General features: G+C 34.3%; 1 protein-coding gene across 1 annotated transcript; it reads right to left on the reverse strand.

The window, feature by feature from the left end:
- Positions 1-504: 504 nt before the first annotated feature.
- On the reverse strand, positions 505-19,271 carry LOC142981126 (L-asparaginase 1). Its single transcript, XM_076126814.1, has 13 exons — positions 19,003-19,271; positions 11,355-11,489; positions 9,577-9,689; positions 9,207-9,332; positions 8,801-8,925; positions 8,210-8,439; positions 6,980-7,134; positions 5,752-5,865; positions 5,171-5,227; positions 4,739-4,883; positions 3,260-3,389; positions 2,699-2,924; positions 505-1,579 (listed from the first exon to the last, which is right to left on the reverse strand). The coding sequence occupies exons 1-13, from the start codon at positions 19,184-19,186 to the stop codon at positions 1,421-1,423; spliced, it is 1,899 nt and encodes a 632-aa protein (XP_075982929.1). The 5' UTR covers positions 19,187-19,271; the 3' UTR covers positions 505-1,420.
- Between the last annotated feature and the right edge of the window lie 3,605 nt (positions 19,272-22,876).

Raw genomic sequence — 22,876 nt, forward strand, 5'->3', positions numbered from 1 at the left:
CAGTCAGATCAACTTCTCTCTATGAAATGTCAAAAATATATTTTAAGAATACCGAAAAGTGACGTCACAGTCTTACGGTATCAAATGAGTGTCTAATAATTTTTTTCAGTCTGTAATAATTCCAATTTCAACATTATTTACGAAGAAAGCTAAGTACACAGTCTGAGCATTTTAGATGAACCTTTTACAAGTACGAGTTTAATAATTTTTCGTTAACACAGTCAACAAACCAATTTGTCATGTAGAAATAAAATTTAGAAACTGGCTAAAACTTATTTGGGTATCGACGCTCATCATAATACCATGCAAAGATGCATGGTATCTTCTTGGGTTTTCAATAAAAATGCCTCAAATACAATTAAATAGGTAATACATTTATTTAATTTCAAGATTAAATACATGTCTTTATAAAATACTTTTTTTTTTAAATGTTGACAGAACAAATAATTTATGAATAATTAAATAATTATCTTAGAAGTAAGAATATTAATGAATTTGTGAATAAATTATTTATTGATTTAACGTAAGCGTTGATTAAATAATAAATTATTGTGAATTGGTGTACATTGTATTATTGTGTTGTTATATTTTCGTTTGTTTTGAGTATGTATTGAATCGTAATTTAATAGTACATGGATATATATATTACTCTTAATATACTGGTCCCGCAGATTTTACATAAATAATTAACATTTAGTAAGAAAAATGTATGTATAGGAATATTTTTAATTCATCAAAATGCTTTTCAAAATTTAACAGTGTAGTTATAAGTTTTTTTAACACCGACCAAAAAACAGGTCTGCCTTTCTAACATTTGTAACAATAACATAGTAAAATAATAAAACAAAATAACAATATTTAAAAACTAAATAAGGTTTTAAAAATGATTCATAATTTTCAGTCTTCATAATTTGTCGGCAGATCAAAAAATAACCGAAAATCTATTCCTTCAACAGAAGAAAAGATACTTCGTGTATTTTTTGTTAATGAAATCGTAGTTATACATTGTTGTTCTAGGTTTTAACATAGTTTCAATTAACACTGAAAGAGTAAAACGCTCGAAAATTGATCGTCACGATCAATTGTACGGTTATACAACACGAATTTCTTAAAAAGAAGTTTGTACGGCTGATGAGATTGTATGCAGATTATTTACAATAATTTTTGTTCGCGCATTTGCGATCGCAATCGCTAATCAAAATGGATCAGGTATACGAGATTAGCGGCATTCATCTCCTCCAAGAACCTCATCTATACCCTTTTAATTCATTTATAACCTCGATCACTAGTAGCCAATAATTGGTACAATTTTTTCTAGCTACGTTGCATTTTTGAAAGAAAACCAGTCTTACTATACACCAGCCTTTAGGCTTATTCATCAGGATCCGAAGTCACAGCCAGATTGTAAATTACCAGTGGTTTATTCAGAACTGCGTTTGCTCAATAGTGACGTCATACTTTCGCGGTTGAGTTTCTTCGCGTAGTCCATAGGAGTATGGCCGAGGATGTCCTTGGTGTCAGTACAAGCGCCCTGCTTGATCAGATACTCGGCAGCGTCTTGACGATTGCAGAGAACGGCCTGAAAAAATAAGGAAACACATTAGATGCTTCAAGCGTGATATATGTTATTCTAGCGGCCCGCCCAGCTTTGCTCGGCTTAACAAGTTATTTTACAAAAAAACTTTTATTTTTTTACATATAAGCCTTTCTCTTCAATTACTATATTAATTAAAAAACCGCATCGAAATCCGTTGCGTAGTTTTGACGATGCAAGCATAACAAAGGGTCAGACAGCCAAAACCGCTTCCATAATTAATAACAAACGATTCTATAAATATGATAAATGTTTAAAAAGTTTTTAATGATAGACGTGCGAGTTTTTTCGGACGTTGATAAAATTTTGTACAGAAGATAGTTTACAACAAGTATTAAGTAAATGGATATTGGGAGAAAGTTCTATGCGAGAAAAGTCACGGGTAGACCATATATCATATAATCAGACATAGCATGTATAAATAAACTGCAGCTATCTTAATTTCAATTAACTATGGCATAAGTCATGCAGAGGAAATTGTTTCATAACAAACACGTAACTCATTGTAGAATTGGAAAACCCAGTGCATCTTTATTGATTCTGTAGTAAAATGAGACAGACGGGTATTCACCGGGAATAGCATTATTGAAGATGTAGTGATGTGCTGAAGTTACTAAATTAGTTTTTTGTTATTACTAGTTGAGATGCGTGACTTTGTTCATGAGAAAATTGAGGATTTGATAGCGAAATTTCTAGTTTTAGAACAACATTTCCGATATAGTGAAAAGAAATTGCATGCCCGAAAGTATGTATATAAATAGATATTGAAAGGACGCTATGTCTTTACCGGTACTGCGAATCTCAAGATTGCAGAAGGAACCAGAAACCAATTTTATCAGAAAATTTAGGCTCTTCTCAATTACAATAATGGTGCCGTGAAATACGCCAGTTGCCTAATACAAGGAACGTTACCAAACTACAGGCTACTACTATTGAAGACGATAAACATTTAAAAAAAATGCAGTATATTTCTTGACAAAATAATTATTATATCTTCAAAATTACAAGTAGTTTCCATCCATGATATTGTTCCCCACCCCCCTTTATGACGTTTACGTTCATCGAACTAATCTTTATAAATACAAATACTATTGTCAAAAGTACCTTATGCAAGGGTGTCTGTAGAAGCTCATCATAAACATCGAAGCTGGCTCCAGCGAGTCGAAGGGACTCCAGCTTGCTGATGGTGCCGTTCCTGATAGCAGTCGTCATGATGTCTGTGACCGGCAGCAGGTCGGAGGTCGCGAGGTGAGCGCCGCACCTCAAGAGTATGCTGATGATGTAAGGGTCGTCGCGAAGAACCGCTGTGATGAGAGGACATTCACCGTTCCTGGGGAAAAAATGTTACAAATAATTTTATTAACAATCTCATTGTGATGAGCAGCTGGTTGTTTATGCCGAATGGCTTATCCAGTGCAGATATTTTGTCTATTCTATCACTCTCATAGTCCTCTTATTAAACAATATGAATTCAGGAACAGGATCAACGAGCCTTTATTTATGATCTAAATCAACTTACATTTGTCACATTGTTATCTAAAAACGTAACGAAACCTGACTGTTTTAATCGCATTTACTTCTAAGATTAGTAGTTGAGTTATATCAGAGAATTACTAGACTCATGCTAGTAAAACTACAAAAACATAACATAAATGTCAGCCATACTTTGTCTTAAAGTGCACGTTGGCCCCACTTTTGAGTAGATACTCCACGATGTGAGGGTTTCCTTGCAGAATGGCTTCGTGCAGCGGTGTCTTGCCTTCCGTGTCCTCCGCGTTTACATCGGCTCCCATATCTGAAAGAGAGTACAGATTTAAAATTTAAATAAATCTATATTAATACTTTTGTATTCTAAAAACTGCATAAAATAATTTGTGCTTTTGTTTAAACGTTCTTCAAAAATTACTATGCCGATAAAATACGCAGTAATGATAAAAATTATTCAACATTAGTCGATTTAAAAAATAAAATATTAGATACAATTTCACATCCCTAAACCAGAAACAATAACAATTTAAAAATGACTTTCTACCCTATGGTCGGGGACGTTCAGAGGAGAAACCGGCCGTGAGGTATCATGAAAACTATTTTCTACCTAAACTATTAAATAATATGTACTTATGAATTCCGCTGTATTTTGTTTTTGTAATCTGCGTTGTCGGTATCGATATTTGTTTATCTTTATATGATTTTTAGGAATACTAAGATACATACATGAACTAAACAATGGTTTTATTTTAATTTATATAATCTGACAACCTAGTAGAGAGCCCTGGCATGTGCGATTTATTTTAGATATTTCAGAAATTTTAATTTAAATTTACCTACCTACTTTAAAAACAACGTATCTGTATGAAACAGGCTACCATCAGTTACAAACTTTGCATACAGGGCTCTCTTTTTAGTTGTTGGACTAAAGATATAATAAGTACCAACATTATATTTCTTAGCCATTTTATAATCGACATTATTCCATCGAAAAATAAGAAACGGAATACAAAAATACATGTTTATTATTACATTTTATTTGAATAAATTGGAATATCACATTTTTCTATATTTATCTTACTACTAATTTCAATTTTATAGAGATCGCTTATCTCTAACTCACAAATATACAAAGTGAGAAATAATTTTAATAAAGATCACAATTAAAGGAATACAATATCATATTTCAAAACTACTATACTTAACTACACACTTAAAGACAAAACTCTGGAAAAGTTCACTAAAAGACAAAAAACTGGAAAAGTTAAACTCGTCCACAGCGCTTCTGCAGCCGCTGCAGGTTGCTCTAGTACGCTTTTCGCCTCAGAGATTTTTAGAAGGTTATGTCGCAAAAGTAAAATAAGACTATTCATATTTTTTATGAACTTAATTATTATCAAAACTTTTTGGATTTACTTCTTCAGGACTGCACTGGTCATTTCTTAAAGCTGTTATAAAAAAAATACACTTGTAATAAACAAATCTTCGATAACTCAGCAGTTAGGTTAGTGTTATCATTGCACATGGAAGATGTCCACAGCCCAAATCAAAAAAATAAATTAGTTGCTTCACAGATAGTTGTTTCGGTATCCGCCGGATTCCATAAAGTTAGCTATTACACATATTTTACAAAAACAAACCAAAACAAATGCTAACCTAATAGTTTTCTGACGACTCCTTCGTCGCCATGCTTGATGCCGTAGAATAAGAGTGAAGAATACACGTTGTCTGTCACTTCGTCCAGTTTCTTTGGTGATTGGATGTTCAGACTGGAAGCTAGAGCATCTTTCAGAGTTTGATCCTGAGGGGGGAAAGGGCAGATTATAAAATGATCAATACATTTTTTTTCAAATAACAGTTAATGGCAAGAAGTCCTAGAACCCTAAACCTATTGTCTTAGTTTTAGTTGCGAGTGGACGTTCGGCATAAAAATGGTCAACCAATTTTAGGCATATCTTTCAGAAGATTCCAACTATTATTATTAAGACAGTAGGTATAGTAGGTTTTACATATAAATCTTTAAAAGAGGACTTTCATATATACAATTTCATTAAAAGTTACTTATTTAAATTCATGAAAAGGACTCACCTGGATGAAAATAGATGACATGTTAGTGAGTTCACCTCTGATGTTTTGACCCATCATCTGTAAACAAGAAATAACTAAAGCACTTATACAACATTTAAAAATTTAAGTTAACGTCATTTTATTTTATCCAATCCATTTTTTTAAAGATTTGAATTCACGCGGATACTGCGGTAGTACTAAATCGTGTATTCATTCGTGGTCTTCTAAACAGACTATTGCTTAAACGGAATTCAGTGAAGTAAAACATTCCATGTAAGTACTAATTTACTAAGAGGATGCATTACTTAATTACCACCGAACGATACCGCGATGCTTAATTACTTTCTGTAGGTACCTACTGATCTAACAAAGAAAATATAATTCTACTCAAACAATAACTAGAAATTAGTTTTTCATCTCAAAAGTACTTTTTTTAATCAGGCCTGCCCTGTGCATGTTCAGGCTTAGCACGAAATAGATCCTTTCAGTTAATAAAAACATTTAAACGCCCTATACGGAGTTTGATCCTAAAATCATAATCATCAGTGTATATATTGCCGTTCAGACCTCATGTAGCAGCTAAAACACAAAAAAAATCTGACCTCAATTTTCTCTTCATAAGTCAGTTCAGTCTTGGACAGTACATACGACAGTTTGGTAAGAGCCGCTTCTGGTGTCATATCGTAGCCGGATACTACTCCAGCCTTTGCTATAGCCTGTTGAAAAGAATTAATTTAATGTTCAGTATCTCTGTGTAAAGCCGTTTGCCCACTTAAACTCTAACCTTATACAATTATTTTACAATTTGATAGTTCCGCAACATCTCGATTGTGGTCCAACACAACACCGTAGCTCTTGAGCTAATTGGAAAATAGATTTGAACGGTCGAAGGTATAATTGTAGCCAAAATTGGCGGATAAGTATAACAATAAAAGGGTCTTTGAATTGACCCCGTAATTGCTTGAGTATCTAACCAACCCATTACAATCGGCACTCCGAGGAGCTCAACAATGATATCGTCTTAATAGTGTTGGAGCTATAAAGCATTCCATAAAAGATTATTCATCGTAATCAGAATCCGTTAAAGTATTATTGGGGTGTATAGAAGACGTCATTACAATTTGTGAATATGGCAATAACAAGCCTTGCAGAAGGCAAAGAACGAATACAAAAGACGTAGACTAGGAGTGAGGACGGAACTGAAGGAAGCCGTCGTTGCTACGTCTCCGTCACCCGCGCCAAAAGACGGTATTTTTATCGTGTGTGATATTTTAGTAGTTAAGTACATAATAATATGTGAATTTTTATTAAGGGGTTATCTATACAATTATAAAGGCGAATGACTGGAGGTCAGTGTTAAAGGAAATTACCGTAGTGATAGAAGTACAGTTGTACTGACATCATGTTGTGTTTCATTGTTGCTGAGACTGGTTTTGTTCTTAATTACGTATGGAAGTCGATATCAAATCCAATCACATTTTATCAATAAAAATAGTCAAGTTATGTAATACTTTTGTGTATTTATTTTTGACAAATGCAAAATATAATCAATACCATACTTTTTTGAGTCAAAATTCACGTTAAAAAAAGTATGGTTCAAAATATGACACTGTCTTTTTTAACTGCAGCGACCAAGGCCAGTGTAACCCATAGATTATACATTTAGTGTAACCTGCGCCGAAAAGTCAATCAAAGTTAAAATACATGTTCTCGTTCATTTGCGTATAATTTCATATGAATCAGAAACCATGCCCAAAACACTCGCATCTAGTAGTTTTAACCAAATAAACCATGTTTTTTTTCTGAAAATATTGTTAACATGCTACTCACTTGTCCAGTGGCGTACAATGCAGCGACTGAGCCAGTGGTGCACTGAGTGATGTTCACGATGATCACTCCACGTTGCACCGCCTTCTGTATAGTCTCAATGATGTCGTGACGATTTGCAGGAATATTGCCGGCTCCGTATGTCTCAATCACCAGACCTAGGTAAATAAATAAATATAAATGAACAACTGAAACTAACACCACAGTCATCTGCTTCCAAATTGACCAGAGCTTGTAGTATGGTAAAAATAAATAAATCAATGAACAACTCACACACCCCCGGTTTCTGAGTACATTAAGAGGTAGTTTATCTATGCAATATTTATTTATGAGTTTTGACGCTATTGAATAGATAAACTACCGTTAAATGTACCTCAGAAACCGGGGGACAGTTATCTGAATCCAAATAATACAGAGATTGTACTATGGTAACCACAAAACCGATAAAAACTTCTAACATAAGCAATCGAAATATTTCGACTTAAAAAAATATTACTTTTAATAATATTGTGTCATTATCGGAGTACGGCTGAAAGCCGACATCGCCATAAAATTAACCAAAAAGCAATGTATGGCATGGCTGAGGGGACTTATAATATCTTAAATGAGGCTTTTACCAAGCCGTGGAATCACTATCGGGTTAAATGATAATAAAAAATATTTCTGCAAATAGAAACCATAACATTATTATTTATACTAACATCAAGACTAACATCGTGGCTGCCGATAACAGTAAAATCTCACACGCTATCAGTAGTTTAATTACGTTACACAATGCCTTTTTATCATCAAATGTGAAGTTCAAACTGCTCAGATTTACATTAGCATTCATTCAAGCGGAATATTTCTTCATTGTTTCTCTTTCAATTTAAATTATGTCTGGGGTTTTCCCAAGATTCTAGATTTAGCTCAATGTATGACTAACTGCTATGAGAATAACATGTAAGTATGTCTAAAGGAGCGGTTTATAAAGTTCCTATGTGTGTACCCGTGACTATCTCCGTGGTGCATCGGTTGTGTATCAGTCATGTGAAGGTTCATATCCCGAGTCGGACCAAAAAGTTATTCATTTTGTTTATTAAGAAATCCTCCATGCCCAGAGTATAAGAGTTGAGGTCGCAACAAAACATAAAGCTACTTAAAATGACGAAAAAAACTGACGCCGTTCTAAATTAATGTTGTCGAAAAAATGCCATCTTACATCAATCTAAAGCCCAATAAAAAGTTTCTTACCCAAAATCGGTGGTTGGCAAGCAGACTTCACAGCTTCAATCCCAATACTGGGGAACATTCTCAACAAGCCCACGTTTTTAGACATCTTGGCGTGGACGTGGAACTTCTCGATGACACTGGGCTTGAAAATAGCGGCTTTATTGACTTCCATGTCTAAGCCGACTTTGACGATCGGTTCTGCGTTAGGAGAGTCAAACGCGAAAAGATTTTTCACGGAGATTTTGCGAGTACTGAGGACAAAATAATGGTAGTGGGTAAATAGAAACATTGTTGAAATTTAATAAAGTGGTAATTCCAGTGCAGCTGAGTTAAACTACGCGTCGACTGGATCAGACTCAGTGGTCGCAAAGCTTTAACATCGAGTCCACGAGTTGCTACTATTTTCATAAATAAGTTGATCTTTTACGTTGCAGGCAAGTGTATAAATGATACGTACTAAAATACACTTAACGTTCACTTTTACTTACCAGTGAATTTCCCAAAAACTTCTTCTAACCAATCAAACCGATCTTCTATTATCATTATCAGCATCATGTGAATGAAAACAACTACCGTAGAAAGATAATAAAAAAGTAAAGAGCATTAACTTACCGATTGCCTCGGAACAGTTTGCCGTAGAAGAAAATGGTAACTTCGGGAATGTTGAAACCTCCAGCAATGATGAGAGACGACACGAAGTTGTCCACTCCATCACTTCGAGGCTCAAAGATGGGAATCTGGACAAATATTGAATTTGGTTAAGTAAAAAGCCATCTATCGGTGCACTTTCATAAGCAAGTCAGAGAACTAATTTCTGACCAAAAGATAAAGTAGTAGGAGTAGTAGCAAAAATTCAATAATCTAAAGCATATTCAGATCATAATTATCATTCTGTCAATGTAAATTTAACGTGTACCGAAATACTTTTGAGCATCACTCAAAATTGATTGATATTTCTGCATACGACTGAGAGCTTAATAATAATACTTAGTAAAAACTAAGACGCTTTAAAACATACCTGTGATCCAGTAAGCACTACTGCTTTGCCAATATTCTCAAACATGAAGGAGAGAGCGGACGCGGTGTAGCAGAGTGTGTCTGTTCCGTGGAGTACCACGAAACCATCGTATTGCTCATAATGCGTCTGAAACAAATACCACAGCTTAGAAGAACACACACACAATTTCGTTTTTTTGAGAAACTTTTGGAAATTGTCACGTTGGTCCAGAACTGCATAAGTAACCTATTTTTTTTCGAAAATACTGCAAATTGTTGCGATACTGACTGCTTCAGTCTGATAAGCCTCTAAATTAGCCTGAAAACTTCTAGATACTGGTATGTCCAGTCTGATCAAATGAGCCTGGAAACTTGTATGTAATGGTCCATACCTTGATGTCTTCTGCAATTTTGATCCACTCCACTTCGGTCATATCAGATGAGTCCAGCAACGGATCATACTCTTGGATATCGTATAAAATCCGAAAGCTTATGTCGTCTGTCTCTGTAGAAATACACGATATATTAATTAGGAAGCAAAAATAAAATATTCAATACATATATATATTCGCTTAGCCTTTGTTCCAAACTATGTTGGAGTCGGCTTCCAGTCTTACCGGATGCAGCTGGATACCAGTGTTTTACATGGAGCGACTGCCTATCTGACCTCCAAAACCCAGTTACTTGGGTATTAACACGATACCCTTCGGTAAGACTGGTTGTCAGACTTTCAAGCTTTCTGACTACTGTTAACGACTGTCAAAGATCTTCGAAAATGACAGCCGGGACCCACAATTTAACGTGCCTTCCGAAACACGGAGGAACTCGATATGTATAAGATGGTCACCCATCCACGGAACAACCTCGGCAAGCGTAGCTTAACCTCAGAGATCGATCCGTTCGGCTGTTGTAAACTAAGCCACGAGCTCCTCCGCAAAATATTCAATACATGTAATTGGTTAAAATTACATTAGTATATTGTAGTTTTTTGTAGTTCAAGGAGGTGCTATTTTTATTATTATTATTATACAACTCCTAGAGACAAAACTAATTTAAATATTTCTTCTATGTAGAAAAGGGAATGAAGGCGGTTTAGGCGCATTAGGGCTAATTCTCATTATGGCAACCGACTCGCTAATGGACTACTTCTCATTATGGCCACTTCTCATTTTGGCTACTTCTGAATACGGCTACTTCTCACTTGGGCTACTTCTCATTAGGGCTACTTCTCACTTGGGCTACTTCTCGTTAGGGCTACTTTTGTTTATTGAAATAAATACTGTCTTTATGTACCTACATATAAACATGTTTATACATTCATAAGAGATGAATGACATTATTATAAGAATAAATCAACATTAATTGAACCAATGTAATAGGTAAGTATACAATGATATAAGTATTACTTCTTGTAATTACTTTAATCTGGTTTGAAAAGGTATAAAAAGTACTTACGAAACTAAAAAATTGTCAAATAACAGTTCTTACATTTTTAAAGAAAATGACTTATTACCAGCCTCTTACATAAAGGAATCTACTGATTGTTAATTATTGTGTTGATTTATGCTTCTATAAATATATACCTAATTAATATTGTTTGTTGATTATTGTGTGGATTTATGTTGATTTTATTGAAATTCAAGTAATTAAAAGAAGTGACACCTAGTAATGTTTACATATCCTTTAACTATTGATTTGTGTATGTTATAAATAAATGTTAGTTTCAAACCAGACTAAAGTAATTACAAGAAGTAATCTTATAACATTGTATACTTACCAATTACATTGGTTCAATTAATGTTGATTTATTCTTATAATAATGTCATTAATCTCTTATGAATGAATAAACATGTTATATTATATGTACATAAAGACAGCATTTATTTCAATAAACATTCCCCAATTTTGAGAAGTAGCCCAAGTGAGAAGTTGCCCTAATGAGAAGTAGCCCAAGTGAGAAGTAGCCCTAATGAGAAGTAGCCAAAATGAGAAGTGGCCATAATGAGAAGTAGTCCATTAGCGAGTCGGTTGCCATAATGAGAATTAGCCCTAATGCGCCTAAACCATGAAGGCTACTTTCACAGATGTTGCGACTCCTGCGCCTTCGACTGACCTAACCCTATAATCTTTCAGTGTCGTGAGATTCTTAAAAATACCATTAGATACTTACTTGGCAAAACAAAGAACGACTTTAAAGTCTTGTCAGTAGGGTTGGACTTGATCATACGGTCGTAATAGCCAGTGTCGTGCAACTGTGGGTATTTGCGGATCGACGGCTTGAACATGTTCTTCCCCGGTGACAACCCTGGAATATTGGAACAGATTATAGTCCAACAACTTTGTAGAGAGTAGTGTATGCAAGGTCCGCAGCTGGTGGAGATGTATAAAATTCAGAATTTACGCCATCAGTGACCCGCAGACTTATGCAGTATCGGACAGTAGCCTGTTCGATACAGCTACTTGATTTTGAAAATACACAGAATTATTGACTAAAGAGAAAGAAAATAACTTAATTGGATACAGAATTAATAACATAGTAAGATAGATATAACCATTGTTTTAACTAAATACAACTGTCGATAAACAAATTGGGCTTATGCTACTCAAAAGGCTGTAGCTCAACATTTGTCACTGTTCACTAGGTAACTGTGGCATTCATCTGAAGCCCGTTTGAGTTCCTCAAACAATAACAACATTGCATGACATAAATCGTCCACGCTCTTGCAGGCTTTTCCTAAGTTGTCGGACTATAGTGCAGTCAATTAAGCTTAAATTAGGTAAGAATCTCGGAATTCGAGATACCCAGCTGTAAGTCTGTAAATACTTGTATATTGACACCCTAAAAGTTGTCTCAAAACCTACATATGGTAGGGTGTACGCAACTATAAAATTTCAAGGTCCAAAGTCCCAAAAACCGGTTTTTTGAGCTTTTTTTGTAAATATCTCATTTCCTATGGAATTTTTGCATTCGTATTCATTACCAATATTGTACAGTATAAAATTCTCTACAAATTTTGTTTGAATTTTTTTTTTACGGTGAACCGTTTTCGGGATAGAGGGGGGAGAGCGCGCGGTCACAGGATCATTTCAAGTCAACCGGTGCCTCCGGTCGAAGATGCGCCATATATATTATAGTTGATGAACTATCGATAAATCAATGATTAATAAATATTTGTCAATTTCTATTAACTATTACATTATGTTTTATCATTTTTTTCATAACCTGTCCACTTTTTATTCAGTATTAATTAACTTATCAACACTTACCTGCCCATGTAATTGCAGAATTTTTCATGAAAATATAGGCACTATATTTGAATTTTAACCTCATTAATATTAATAACTTCTTACATGATGAAAAAAAAACAAATAAATCAGTATTATTGAAAAGATATAGATTTAATATAATTATGAAGAAAATTATGACACCAATGACTTTTCGAAGTTACATATGTGTGTATTAGAAATAATTGTCACATGCTCCAACGGTGAAGGAAAACATCATACATTTATTGAGGGCATGCAAAGTCCCCAACCCGCACTTGGCCAGCGTGGTGGACTCTAGGCCTAACCCCTCCCTCATTACGGGAGAAGACCCTTGCTCAGCAGTGGGACAGTAATGGGTTAAACGCGCTAATCTCAGGAACTACTGGCTCGAATTGAAAAAATATTTTTGTGTTGACCATTTACCGAGGCAGGCTATAAGCTATATAACATCACGCTTTGGCCATTAGGAGCGGATTAGCAACGAAAATTGTTAGAAAAACGGGGAAAATTATGACTCATTCTCTCTCAAGTGACGCAAGCGAAGTTGCGCGGGTCAGCTAGTTATTAATAAATAGATACATTTTAGTTTAAGTTTAAGTTAACTAGTCCGATCAGGCAATTGTTCATAATATTGATAGCCCCGATACAGGCTGCGCCTAGTGAGGTTGTCGTAGTTATAAGCATAATTTTGTAATACTGGACTGGTAATAAATGATTTTATTTTTTTATTTATTTATTTATTATTATAATCATTGATTTATCGATAGTTCATCAACTATATATGGCGCATCTTCGACCGGAGGCACCGGTTGACTTGAAATGATCCTGTGACCGCGCGCTCTCCGCCCTCTATCTCGAAAACGGTTCACCGTAAAAAAAAAATTCAAACAAAATTTGTAGAGAATTTTATACTGTACAATATTGGTAATGAATACGAATGCAAAAATTCCATAGGAAATGAGATATTTACAAAAAATGCTCAAAAAACCGGTTTTTGGGACTTTGGACCTTGAAATTTTATAGTTGCGTACACCCTACCATATGTAGGTTTTGAGACAACTTTTAGGGTGTCAATATACAAGTATTTACAGACTTACAGCTGGGTATCTCGAATTCCGAGGTGAACTTACTATAATGACTGGACTATATAGTGCCTGGGCGGAACAAGACTGAACAATTAATATTTTGTCAATGACTTGCTGGTTGTCGATATTGGTAGAAAATGGCGCTACTGCTTATGTTGTTCGATGTTATAAACAAGTCAAGTCAAGTGGTGTGTTTGCTCTCTCGACAGTCGTTCAGTCGCAAAATAACGATGTAAACACCCATTGCCTTCCACAATAGATTACATATTATGTTTACATACGAGTCTTGTTTACTTCAATATAGGCTTGTTGCACATGAAAAATATTCAATTTTGTCGATAATGTCTTCTTTGTGTAACGTATTAGCACACATTATTAGTATTATTTTTAGCACCTTTATGTATCCACAATCGGAAGAGTAATAAAGAATAAAGAGATTCTATTGTGAACACTAAAAATAAAAATATGCGAGCGGTTAAAACTACCGGTGTAATTTTCTCTATTTTCGTATTACAACCGGTAGATAGATAATATTTCTGCCTTTTTTCAAATTTAACTTTTTTTGTACATATCTACTATTAATTTTTGTTACTCCGCAAAAAGATCATCTTTACCTTATTCATATACCTTAGTTTAGACTGTTTAATGTAGATTATAGTTTACGTAAATATCTTCGTAAAGTTGTTATGTAGTACAGTTTGTTTTATAAATTAGATAATATGCACTAATTTTGATATCGTGACCACGACCACACCTCCTTAGACGTGGAAACGTTACGTCTTTTATGTATTTTACGAATCTATAAAAACATATAATACGTTCAGCTTCCTACCTTATAAAAATTATCTAGTAATTTGTTTAACTGATATAGCTGTCGGTCTGGCGGCTACTACAAAAAATAAAACAAAATTCTCTTAAAATAACTTAATTTTCAACCCATTTATGTTTAACTGCTGGGCAAGGATCATCTCCGAAATTGAGGGAGTGTTTAGGTCTTTACACCTGTTGAGGTCCACCTTGCTGGCCAAGTGCGAGACTGCACAGATAAATAACTGTTTTTAACTGAATATTCTGTTTCATTTGATTCAACAAACTTCCGTTGTTCAGTTAAAATCTATACGAACACAGTAACTTCATACAAGTATTTCGACGTATTCTTAATTTGTACGTGAACTTATCATCTTTCGATATGAGATTGCGTAATAGTATAACACAAACAAATATAACTCTCCGAGATAATTACGACATAAAAATATTATGTACAGATAATTATACGCTCTATTTATTTAACTTAAGAATATATCTCTGACAATAAAGATTTTGATAAATTTATTTTGGTAGAAAAGACGATACTACTTTATAATATTAGGTCGGTGAAAAAGTCTTTTCGCATTATATGTATCTTTTCTCTACACAAAAAAGCTCGATATTTGGGTACCTCACGAGCTCACTGAAAGAAACCTCATGAACCGTGTACTCATTTGTGATTATTGAAGCCAAAGAGATTTTATTACAAGTTCATACTAATATAATGCGAAAAAACTTTTTCCCCGACCTAATATTATTAAGTGCATTAAGTCTTTCAGAAAACGTAGCACTGTCGGTCCTGAACTTGACTATTCACAGGTCGTGTGAGTTGTCCGTCCCATCGGGCTATAAGAGTAATAAAATAAATAGTATACCTGTGTATTGTACACACACCTGAACATTATAAACAATATCCTCCAACCAGCCGGCTTAAAAAAACTATAGACTGATAGTATTTCTCACTGCTGAATAGTTTGTTGATATTTAAGAGGTAAGAATATTTGGAAAGACACAGGACAAGGCAGAACCCCAAAGAGAACTTGATAAAGAAATAATTTATTTTTGTATCAATGATTCTCATGGGCATATCAATTTACTCGAAGGTCAACCCGCTCCTCTCCGCGGGAAGTTGCTTATTACATTTTCACTCCGTGTTTTCAATTATCTTAATAGATTGATAGACTAGGAAAAGTGACCAGGGTATAGAAATAATACTTCGATTTTCTCTCCCATTTTTTTAGGATCGTATGCAATATTGATAGAGTTGAATGCAGGGTTTAATTACAATGCTTACATCTACCGTTAAAGCAATTTACCTATATTAAATTGATAAAAAGATACACATATTATTGTGACAAGGCATTGGTTAAGTTCCATTAATTTTAGACCCTTGATTGGCAGGAGAATACTCATTGACTTCGAGTGCATCCCAAATTACACCACACAAGAATTGTGTGGTTAGACTGGCTAGTATATTTAAAGAATCAGTAGGTATATATAAACCGTTATTATTTTAAACTGTCTCAAGACATCTCTATTCTACTTTAATTAATATAAACAGTCAACAGTGTTTAACATTAATTTTAAAGAGATTCGAAAGATTCTATAGATATGGTAGCGATAACAAAATGTCACTATATTGTCCTACCGGTTTAGTTTTATATCTATAATTAAAATAACCTGCTCCGACCTCTAGCTGTTACTAAACATTCTGTGATAAAAATCTTGAGATCGTCACGCAGATTATTATCAACTAGTTGACCCGCGCAACTTCGCTTGCGTCACATAAGACAGAATGGGTCAAAATTTTCCCCGTTTTTGTAACATTTTTTATTGCTTCTCTGCTCCTATTGGTCGTAGCGTGATGATATATATCCTATAGCCTTCCTCGATAAATGGGCTATCTAACACTGAAAGATTTTTTCAAATCGGACCAGTAGTTCCCGAGATTAGCGCGTTCAAACAAACAAACAAACAAACAAATAAACTCTTCAGCTTTATAATATTAGTATAGATAGTATAGATTATTTAAACATTGTATTGTATTTTACGTAAAACCAACTCATCTCACTTTTTTAATTACGATTTTTATTAGTACTAGAAAAGCAAAGGTCTGTCTATCTGTTACGCTTCAATCTTGATGTTTAGAAATCACTGAATCAGTTTTAAACCATTTTAAACCATTTATTTTTGTTACACATAAACAAACATCACAAATACATAACTTAATAACTAGTCAGTACATTTATGTGCAACAAAGGGCTACATGTTTTGATGAATTGTTGCTGTGACAGTTGAAGACTCAAGTAAAACATAAGTGTCGTTTTCAATAATTAACGCAGTGATTGAAATAGATGATGAAACTGTTTGTAACGTGAATTAAACGTTAAGATTCGTTTTGTAAAAGAAATCAACCTAGAACTGTTACAATGACTATAAACCCAATAGCTAGAAAGATTTTTAGATTGCCGATCGATATGAAACGTTTTATCAGAAAACAGCATTCCAATATTTCAAATCCTATTATCAAGTTCATTAATGTGTTAATTGTATAGGATTCTATTTACATACACACATACTATACCTACTACCATACTACTCCTGTTGTACCCGGTGTATGCAGAGGTGCATAAAATTCATCCACGTTTGCTATTTACAATGTTATTTCCATGTTATAAGGGCCTATTGCCATATCCAAACCACGTTAACAAAATCCGGGCTACAATACTTTGCCTTACTCGGGAATCAAACTCGATAGCTCGTGATCAGCAGTCGTATAAACTACCTACAGCGCCACGGAAGCAGTAATGTTTTTATACGTGCTAATTATTTTCTCATTTACATTTACATCATAATTAACCTTAACACAACAAGTGAAATGCTGGTGTAATGTCAAAATAACTATCATACGTAAAACCCATTACTATTTCGTTTACAATATTACATCAGCGTTTTGCTTGCACCACAAATTAGAGTTAGGAAAATCTAGGATAATCCTGGGATTCAGGAACATTTTCCCATGTGTTGAGTAAACGCAATTACGAGAAAAGATATTACGAGCTACGTAATAAATGTATATGACACTGACAGCGCCTAAATCCAGCTATCGAAAAAAAGTATAAGAATCTGATCAGCGCCTCTAGCGGATGCCGTAGGAACTATATTTTAAACGTCAAAATCTCGTAACTCGATAGTACCGGCTGGAGAGGATCGCTCTAGTTCATCGATTCGTTGTCGCCTCTTTGCAAACGTGTCTTTACGTCAGATAGTACGTAGGAATGTTTACACGAACCACGTGGACGACCTCAAGGCCACAGATATAAACAGAACTGTAGACATTCGTCTCATACTTTTGCGTTATTTTTTAGTTATTATATTTTTTAAGACTTACAATATACTGAAGTATCAGTCAATTTATGAAAATAAGTAGTCGTTGTACCAGAATATCCTTTTAAAAATCATATGTTACTTTATCCGATCGTTCAAAGTCGAAATGAAATAGGTTAGGTTAGTCTTAAGACGAACTGTCTTACTTATGACCGTTTCGTAAACTAGGATTTGTTAGGATTACACTGTGTTATCTTTTTCACTTAGAAATAGTTTCAAACATGATTGAAAGTGACCAAACACAGATTAACTAACCTGTACACTGCATTTGTACATCAGTAAAGGGTAGATAGACCCTTAAAGAAAATTTACTTTGACTCGTAATTTATAAATCTCTTGCATTGTTTATAATAAGTATCTTATTCGCTTAGTGCTTATGCCACTTTTTTAGGCCTATTGTAATAACACAAGTCGTGTCATGCGAAACAAATGGTGAGTTATAGGGGCGGTTTTTTAGTGGTCTTGTCATATAACCCAGTCTTTCTTCCCCCCAGGAAAGATAGGCATCCGAAAGATTTCTTCCCCTCCGTTAGAAAAAGGCCTATTGTAATCAAATAGCAAGTAGTGAACACAAAAAAAACATTTCCTAAGGTAGATGAGAATCCTAGTAAAATATTAGTATAAGTCATAGTGATTTGCAGTTATTACGTCTTCACATAATGTCTATAAAAGGCGAGTTCAAGATCAATTATCTGTATTATAATTGCGAGATATAGCACTAATAATGACGTATTTGACCCGTGTTATTGCAGGGGAATCTTCTTTTGTAATAAAACTCATAAACTGTGGAATATTGTAAATCGAAAGCAATTTTTTGGTGTAAATTTATACCGATTACAGTCAGTGCAACAAATATGTGATGGAATGTCTTTTTACGTTGAACTACGTTTGTTATTAAATTAAAATATGTACATTGTTATTCTTCGGCAATAAATAAATTATTAACTGTATATTTTTCAAATACTTTTTTTATACTTCTACAAAATATTAATAGTCAAAAACTACTACTAACTAAGAAAACTTTTTACTTAAAAGTTATTTTAAGAGTTTACATTATTACTAAGATATTTACTTATACTATTATGGTTCGATACTATTTATCCTAAATACTACACAAAACAAAAAAAAAACAAATCTTTCACTTCAAAGAAAAGTTCTCATTTCTACGATATTAATAGCATATTAAAAATAACACCAAGACTGTCTCCAGAACTCGGAAGTTATTTAAAACGACCTATTAGTCTAAATAAAGAAAGAATTCACTATTCTTACCATCATCTGTTTTCACCATGCCAATAGTACCGCCCGTGTAGATGACCAGGACTCTTCTCTCACAACTCTCTTTCACCCTAGAACACCTCCTGACTCCAGCAAAAGCACTTCCATTGAACAAATCTGCACCTAACTTTGACATTTCCACTTCTAACTTTTTTATGTCACCGTTTGTGAATGACATTTTGTTTTTTTCTATTTCGATCTTTTTTACGCGGCAAAGGTGTTCGGGCAGCAGTCTATAAGTCCGTATGCCACCGCGCTGAAACGCAAACTGATGCGGTGTAGCGAGTGAACGATAATATACGCAAGTGACATATTGACTAGAAGATTTGTAGACGTTGGAAAAACTAGGCATGTCTGTGTTAGGTTATTATAGACTCTTCTCTTGTGGTCAGATTAGAATTATCTGCAGGAAGACTAGGCTTTGTAATTATCATTAGATATTTTACATTTAGGTCATTATATTTTCCGTGAAAGTGAGGCAATTACCACGCTGTTGGAAATATTTCCACACGAGAAAATATTTGTATAATTCTGGAATTCATAAAATGTAGTCATATTTTGGAATCAAACCCGCGATAATAAAATTAAATACACAAATTAATTAGTGAATCTATTATATTACCTCATTTACGCAAATTTTACGCTACGCTAGTCCGTAATAATCAGTTCAGCAGTTTTCGAGATCGCTTCAAACACTCTCACATAACTTGGTAGGAAATATAATTTGGTAATGGCCTTAATAAACTCTATTATCTTAAAGTGATTTATGTTTCCGTCAGCAACCGCCTACGCTTAATAAAAAATAATTTCTTAGACGAAAAGGGTCAACGAATTCTTTATTTTTCTTTATAAATAAATAAATTTAACCCATTAATGTCCCTCAATTCACTGTTGGAGCATGTTATAATTATTTCTAATACACGCATAACTTCTTAAAGTCATTGGTGTTTTGCCTCGGGTTCGAACCTGCGACCACTTTTTTTATTAGTTTTACAATAATAACATACAAAACTACAATTTATACCGGTATAAGCAGAAGTGTATGAAATACACCCACATTTCGCCATTAACTATGTTAGTCCCATGTTACAGGGGGCGAGTTTATTACTATTTACCGGGCACTACAAAACTCTTGGCTACTACTAATTTGGAAAATACCAATGGCAGGCGGATCAAACCCAAGATCTCGTGATTAAGCACTTTCACAATGTCTTTACCATTTTTTATCTGTAATTAGTTCTATATTGTTATTTATACTTTTTTACTTGATTTAGTATTAATTAACAACTGCGGTAATTATGAGGATCGTAAATCTATAGAAAAAATCTTCCGTCAACTCGTATCACATTTTATTGTTATTTTATACTAGGAAACTTTTCCTTAAAGTAATTTCTGAAGAAATACAACCATAATATCACGCCTCTTATACCCGAAGATGAAGACAGAGGTATATGAAAGACACCAACGTTTGCCGTTAATAATGTTAGAGATGTGTTAAAGACGAGCTTATAGCCGTACACCCATTCACGTTACCCAACTGGTTCCTATAGTGATAATCTGTTCCTGATTAACAATTACATCAACGGAACATTTTTTTCTAGGAATAGTTATATAATGCAGACAAAGTAACAGTAGAATCTGTACAATACCATCAATGACCATGAAAAATACCGGTGTTCGGTAGATGGCAATAGGCTAGCCCCCTATTACATAAGACTAACATTGTTATAGCGGAACGTGGTATTTCATAATGACTCTGCCTACACCTTCCGATATGTCAGGCGTGATGATAATGTATTTATAGCCTTATTAGATCTTGTTCTAAATGTCTAGATTCATAAGCAATCTTATCAGCAGGAGATTCGTCTGAGTGACTTCTGATAAGTGTTTAATGAGTTACTGAATAGATAAGAAATAATGATACAAGACGTCTGTATAGTTTTCCTAATACTGTATTTATTTGAAGGAAATTGCACACAGGGAAGTGTATTGTCTATGCTGTGAAAAATTATGATAATTATTAAAATAATAGGATATAATTAATTAAGAATAATCTAGATTCTATTTCTTTAACTCTATAAATTAATCTTAAATATCATTCCGATGAAGGTCGGTTCTATGGGAAATCTGGGTAACAAAGTTGTGTCCGCATAGGGTAAGGAAATAAAACATATCTGTCCATCTCGCTCTTTTGTGGTTCAATAGATATGATTTATAGTGGTAAAAAGCTAGTTATTCTTCTGATCACGAAAGTCTATCTAAACCATTTAATACATACAATACATAATACATACAATGCATAGTTTTTAACTACTAATTATGGGCCAGTTTTACGGCTAATTATCCGATAGATAAAGAAACAGCAAATGATAATAAAAATCTATGTTCTACCGTAAAGGCTATATTCCACTTTACAAATAAGCGATTATTTAACGCAATGGTGGTAAAACAGCTTTAAATGTGCTTAGTTTCAGTTGAAGAAGTTTCAGATAAATCTGTTGGCATGGCAACAAATACGTTACGAGATCTCGTGAAGAGATTTATCAGTTCCCGCTAGACAGGTGGCAGACTCCTATAATCTCTCATAATAATTGTGATTTGCGTCAAAACGAGTTGGTCAAATTTTTCCACAATATTCAGGACCAGTATTAGATAACATAGATAAACTAATGCTCATTAATATAGATAATAACGTAATGTAACGGGATTCATAAGCCATTAGAGAGATGGGTTAGGCGTATGAAGGTCTTGTGTGACTGATTATTTTCTAAAATTTACTACCTTTTCTGCTGCACCGGGTCTATTATTATTTGCTAGCTCTTGGCCCCGACTCCGTCCCCGTGAATCGTAGTTATGTGGCTTATTACCCGCATAGTTCCGGGATAAAAACTTTCCTACATCTTTCCTCGGTCTCAAACTATCTCTGTACCAATCCAAGTCGGTTTCGTGGTGAGACGAGAGACAGCTGTGCATTCTAATAGTGAATTTATCAGGTTTTCAGTACTACGGTTGGTATAAGATGAATTGTAAATTTATTTCGTACTATCTGCAGCCTAAATATAAGATTTTCTTATTTCCTTCACAGCGATCATTATTCTAGCTATTATGAACTATTTGTAGTGGTATTTCGTAATCACATCTCCAGCACTCACACAAATAACCATAAATGACATCATTGGCGAATGCCTACAGTTTTAATCATAGCAATATTTCGTGAAAGAATGTTTGCCGATAGCATCACTTGAAGACTAACGATGTAGGTTACAGATAGTAAGAGTACCAAGTTACATACAACCATGTTATACATAATATCACGCCTTTTATGCCTACAGGACTATGCAGAGATATATTTCGCCTTTGACAATGTTAGTCCCATGAAAAAGGGCGAGCCTATTGCTATATACCGGGCACGATACCGAACTCCGGGCGAGAAATATTCTTATGTAATTAGGACATCCTAATGATAATGTGTCAACTAAACAAATGTCTTTTATAAAACTTTGATGGTTAGATTCGATGGTTGGTAAGATTTCTTTACATTTTCCTCTGTAAACCTAATTGTTCTTCCGAGAATATCCAAATAGACGTCACATGCATCTATCCTGTAAATAGTATGTTTACTATGAGTAGCGATTAAATCAATTCATATAAGTAGTACTATTCAACTAAGATTTGCGTAGAGGAAAATCCGTCATGCGACTATTAGATTTCCTTAAAAAAGCACGTGTTTGAACTGTTTAGTTGCCTTATGGTCAGTTTCGTCGTCAAAAATAACAGCCAAAATATAGGCGTTTCGCACCACACTCTATTCGCCCCGCGGTGCGAATCGCCCAAGTACTGTTTCTGAATGGGTCCTTTCGCACCGCAA

This window comes from Anticarsia gemmatalis, chromosome 19, assembly GCF_050436995.1.
Source record: "Anticarsia gemmatalis isolate Benzon Research Colony breed Stoneville strain chromosome 19, ilAntGemm2 primary, whole genome shotgun sequence".
Lineage (NCBI taxonomy): Eukaryota > Metazoa > Arthropoda > Insecta > Lepidoptera > Erebidae > Anticarsia > Anticarsia gemmatalis.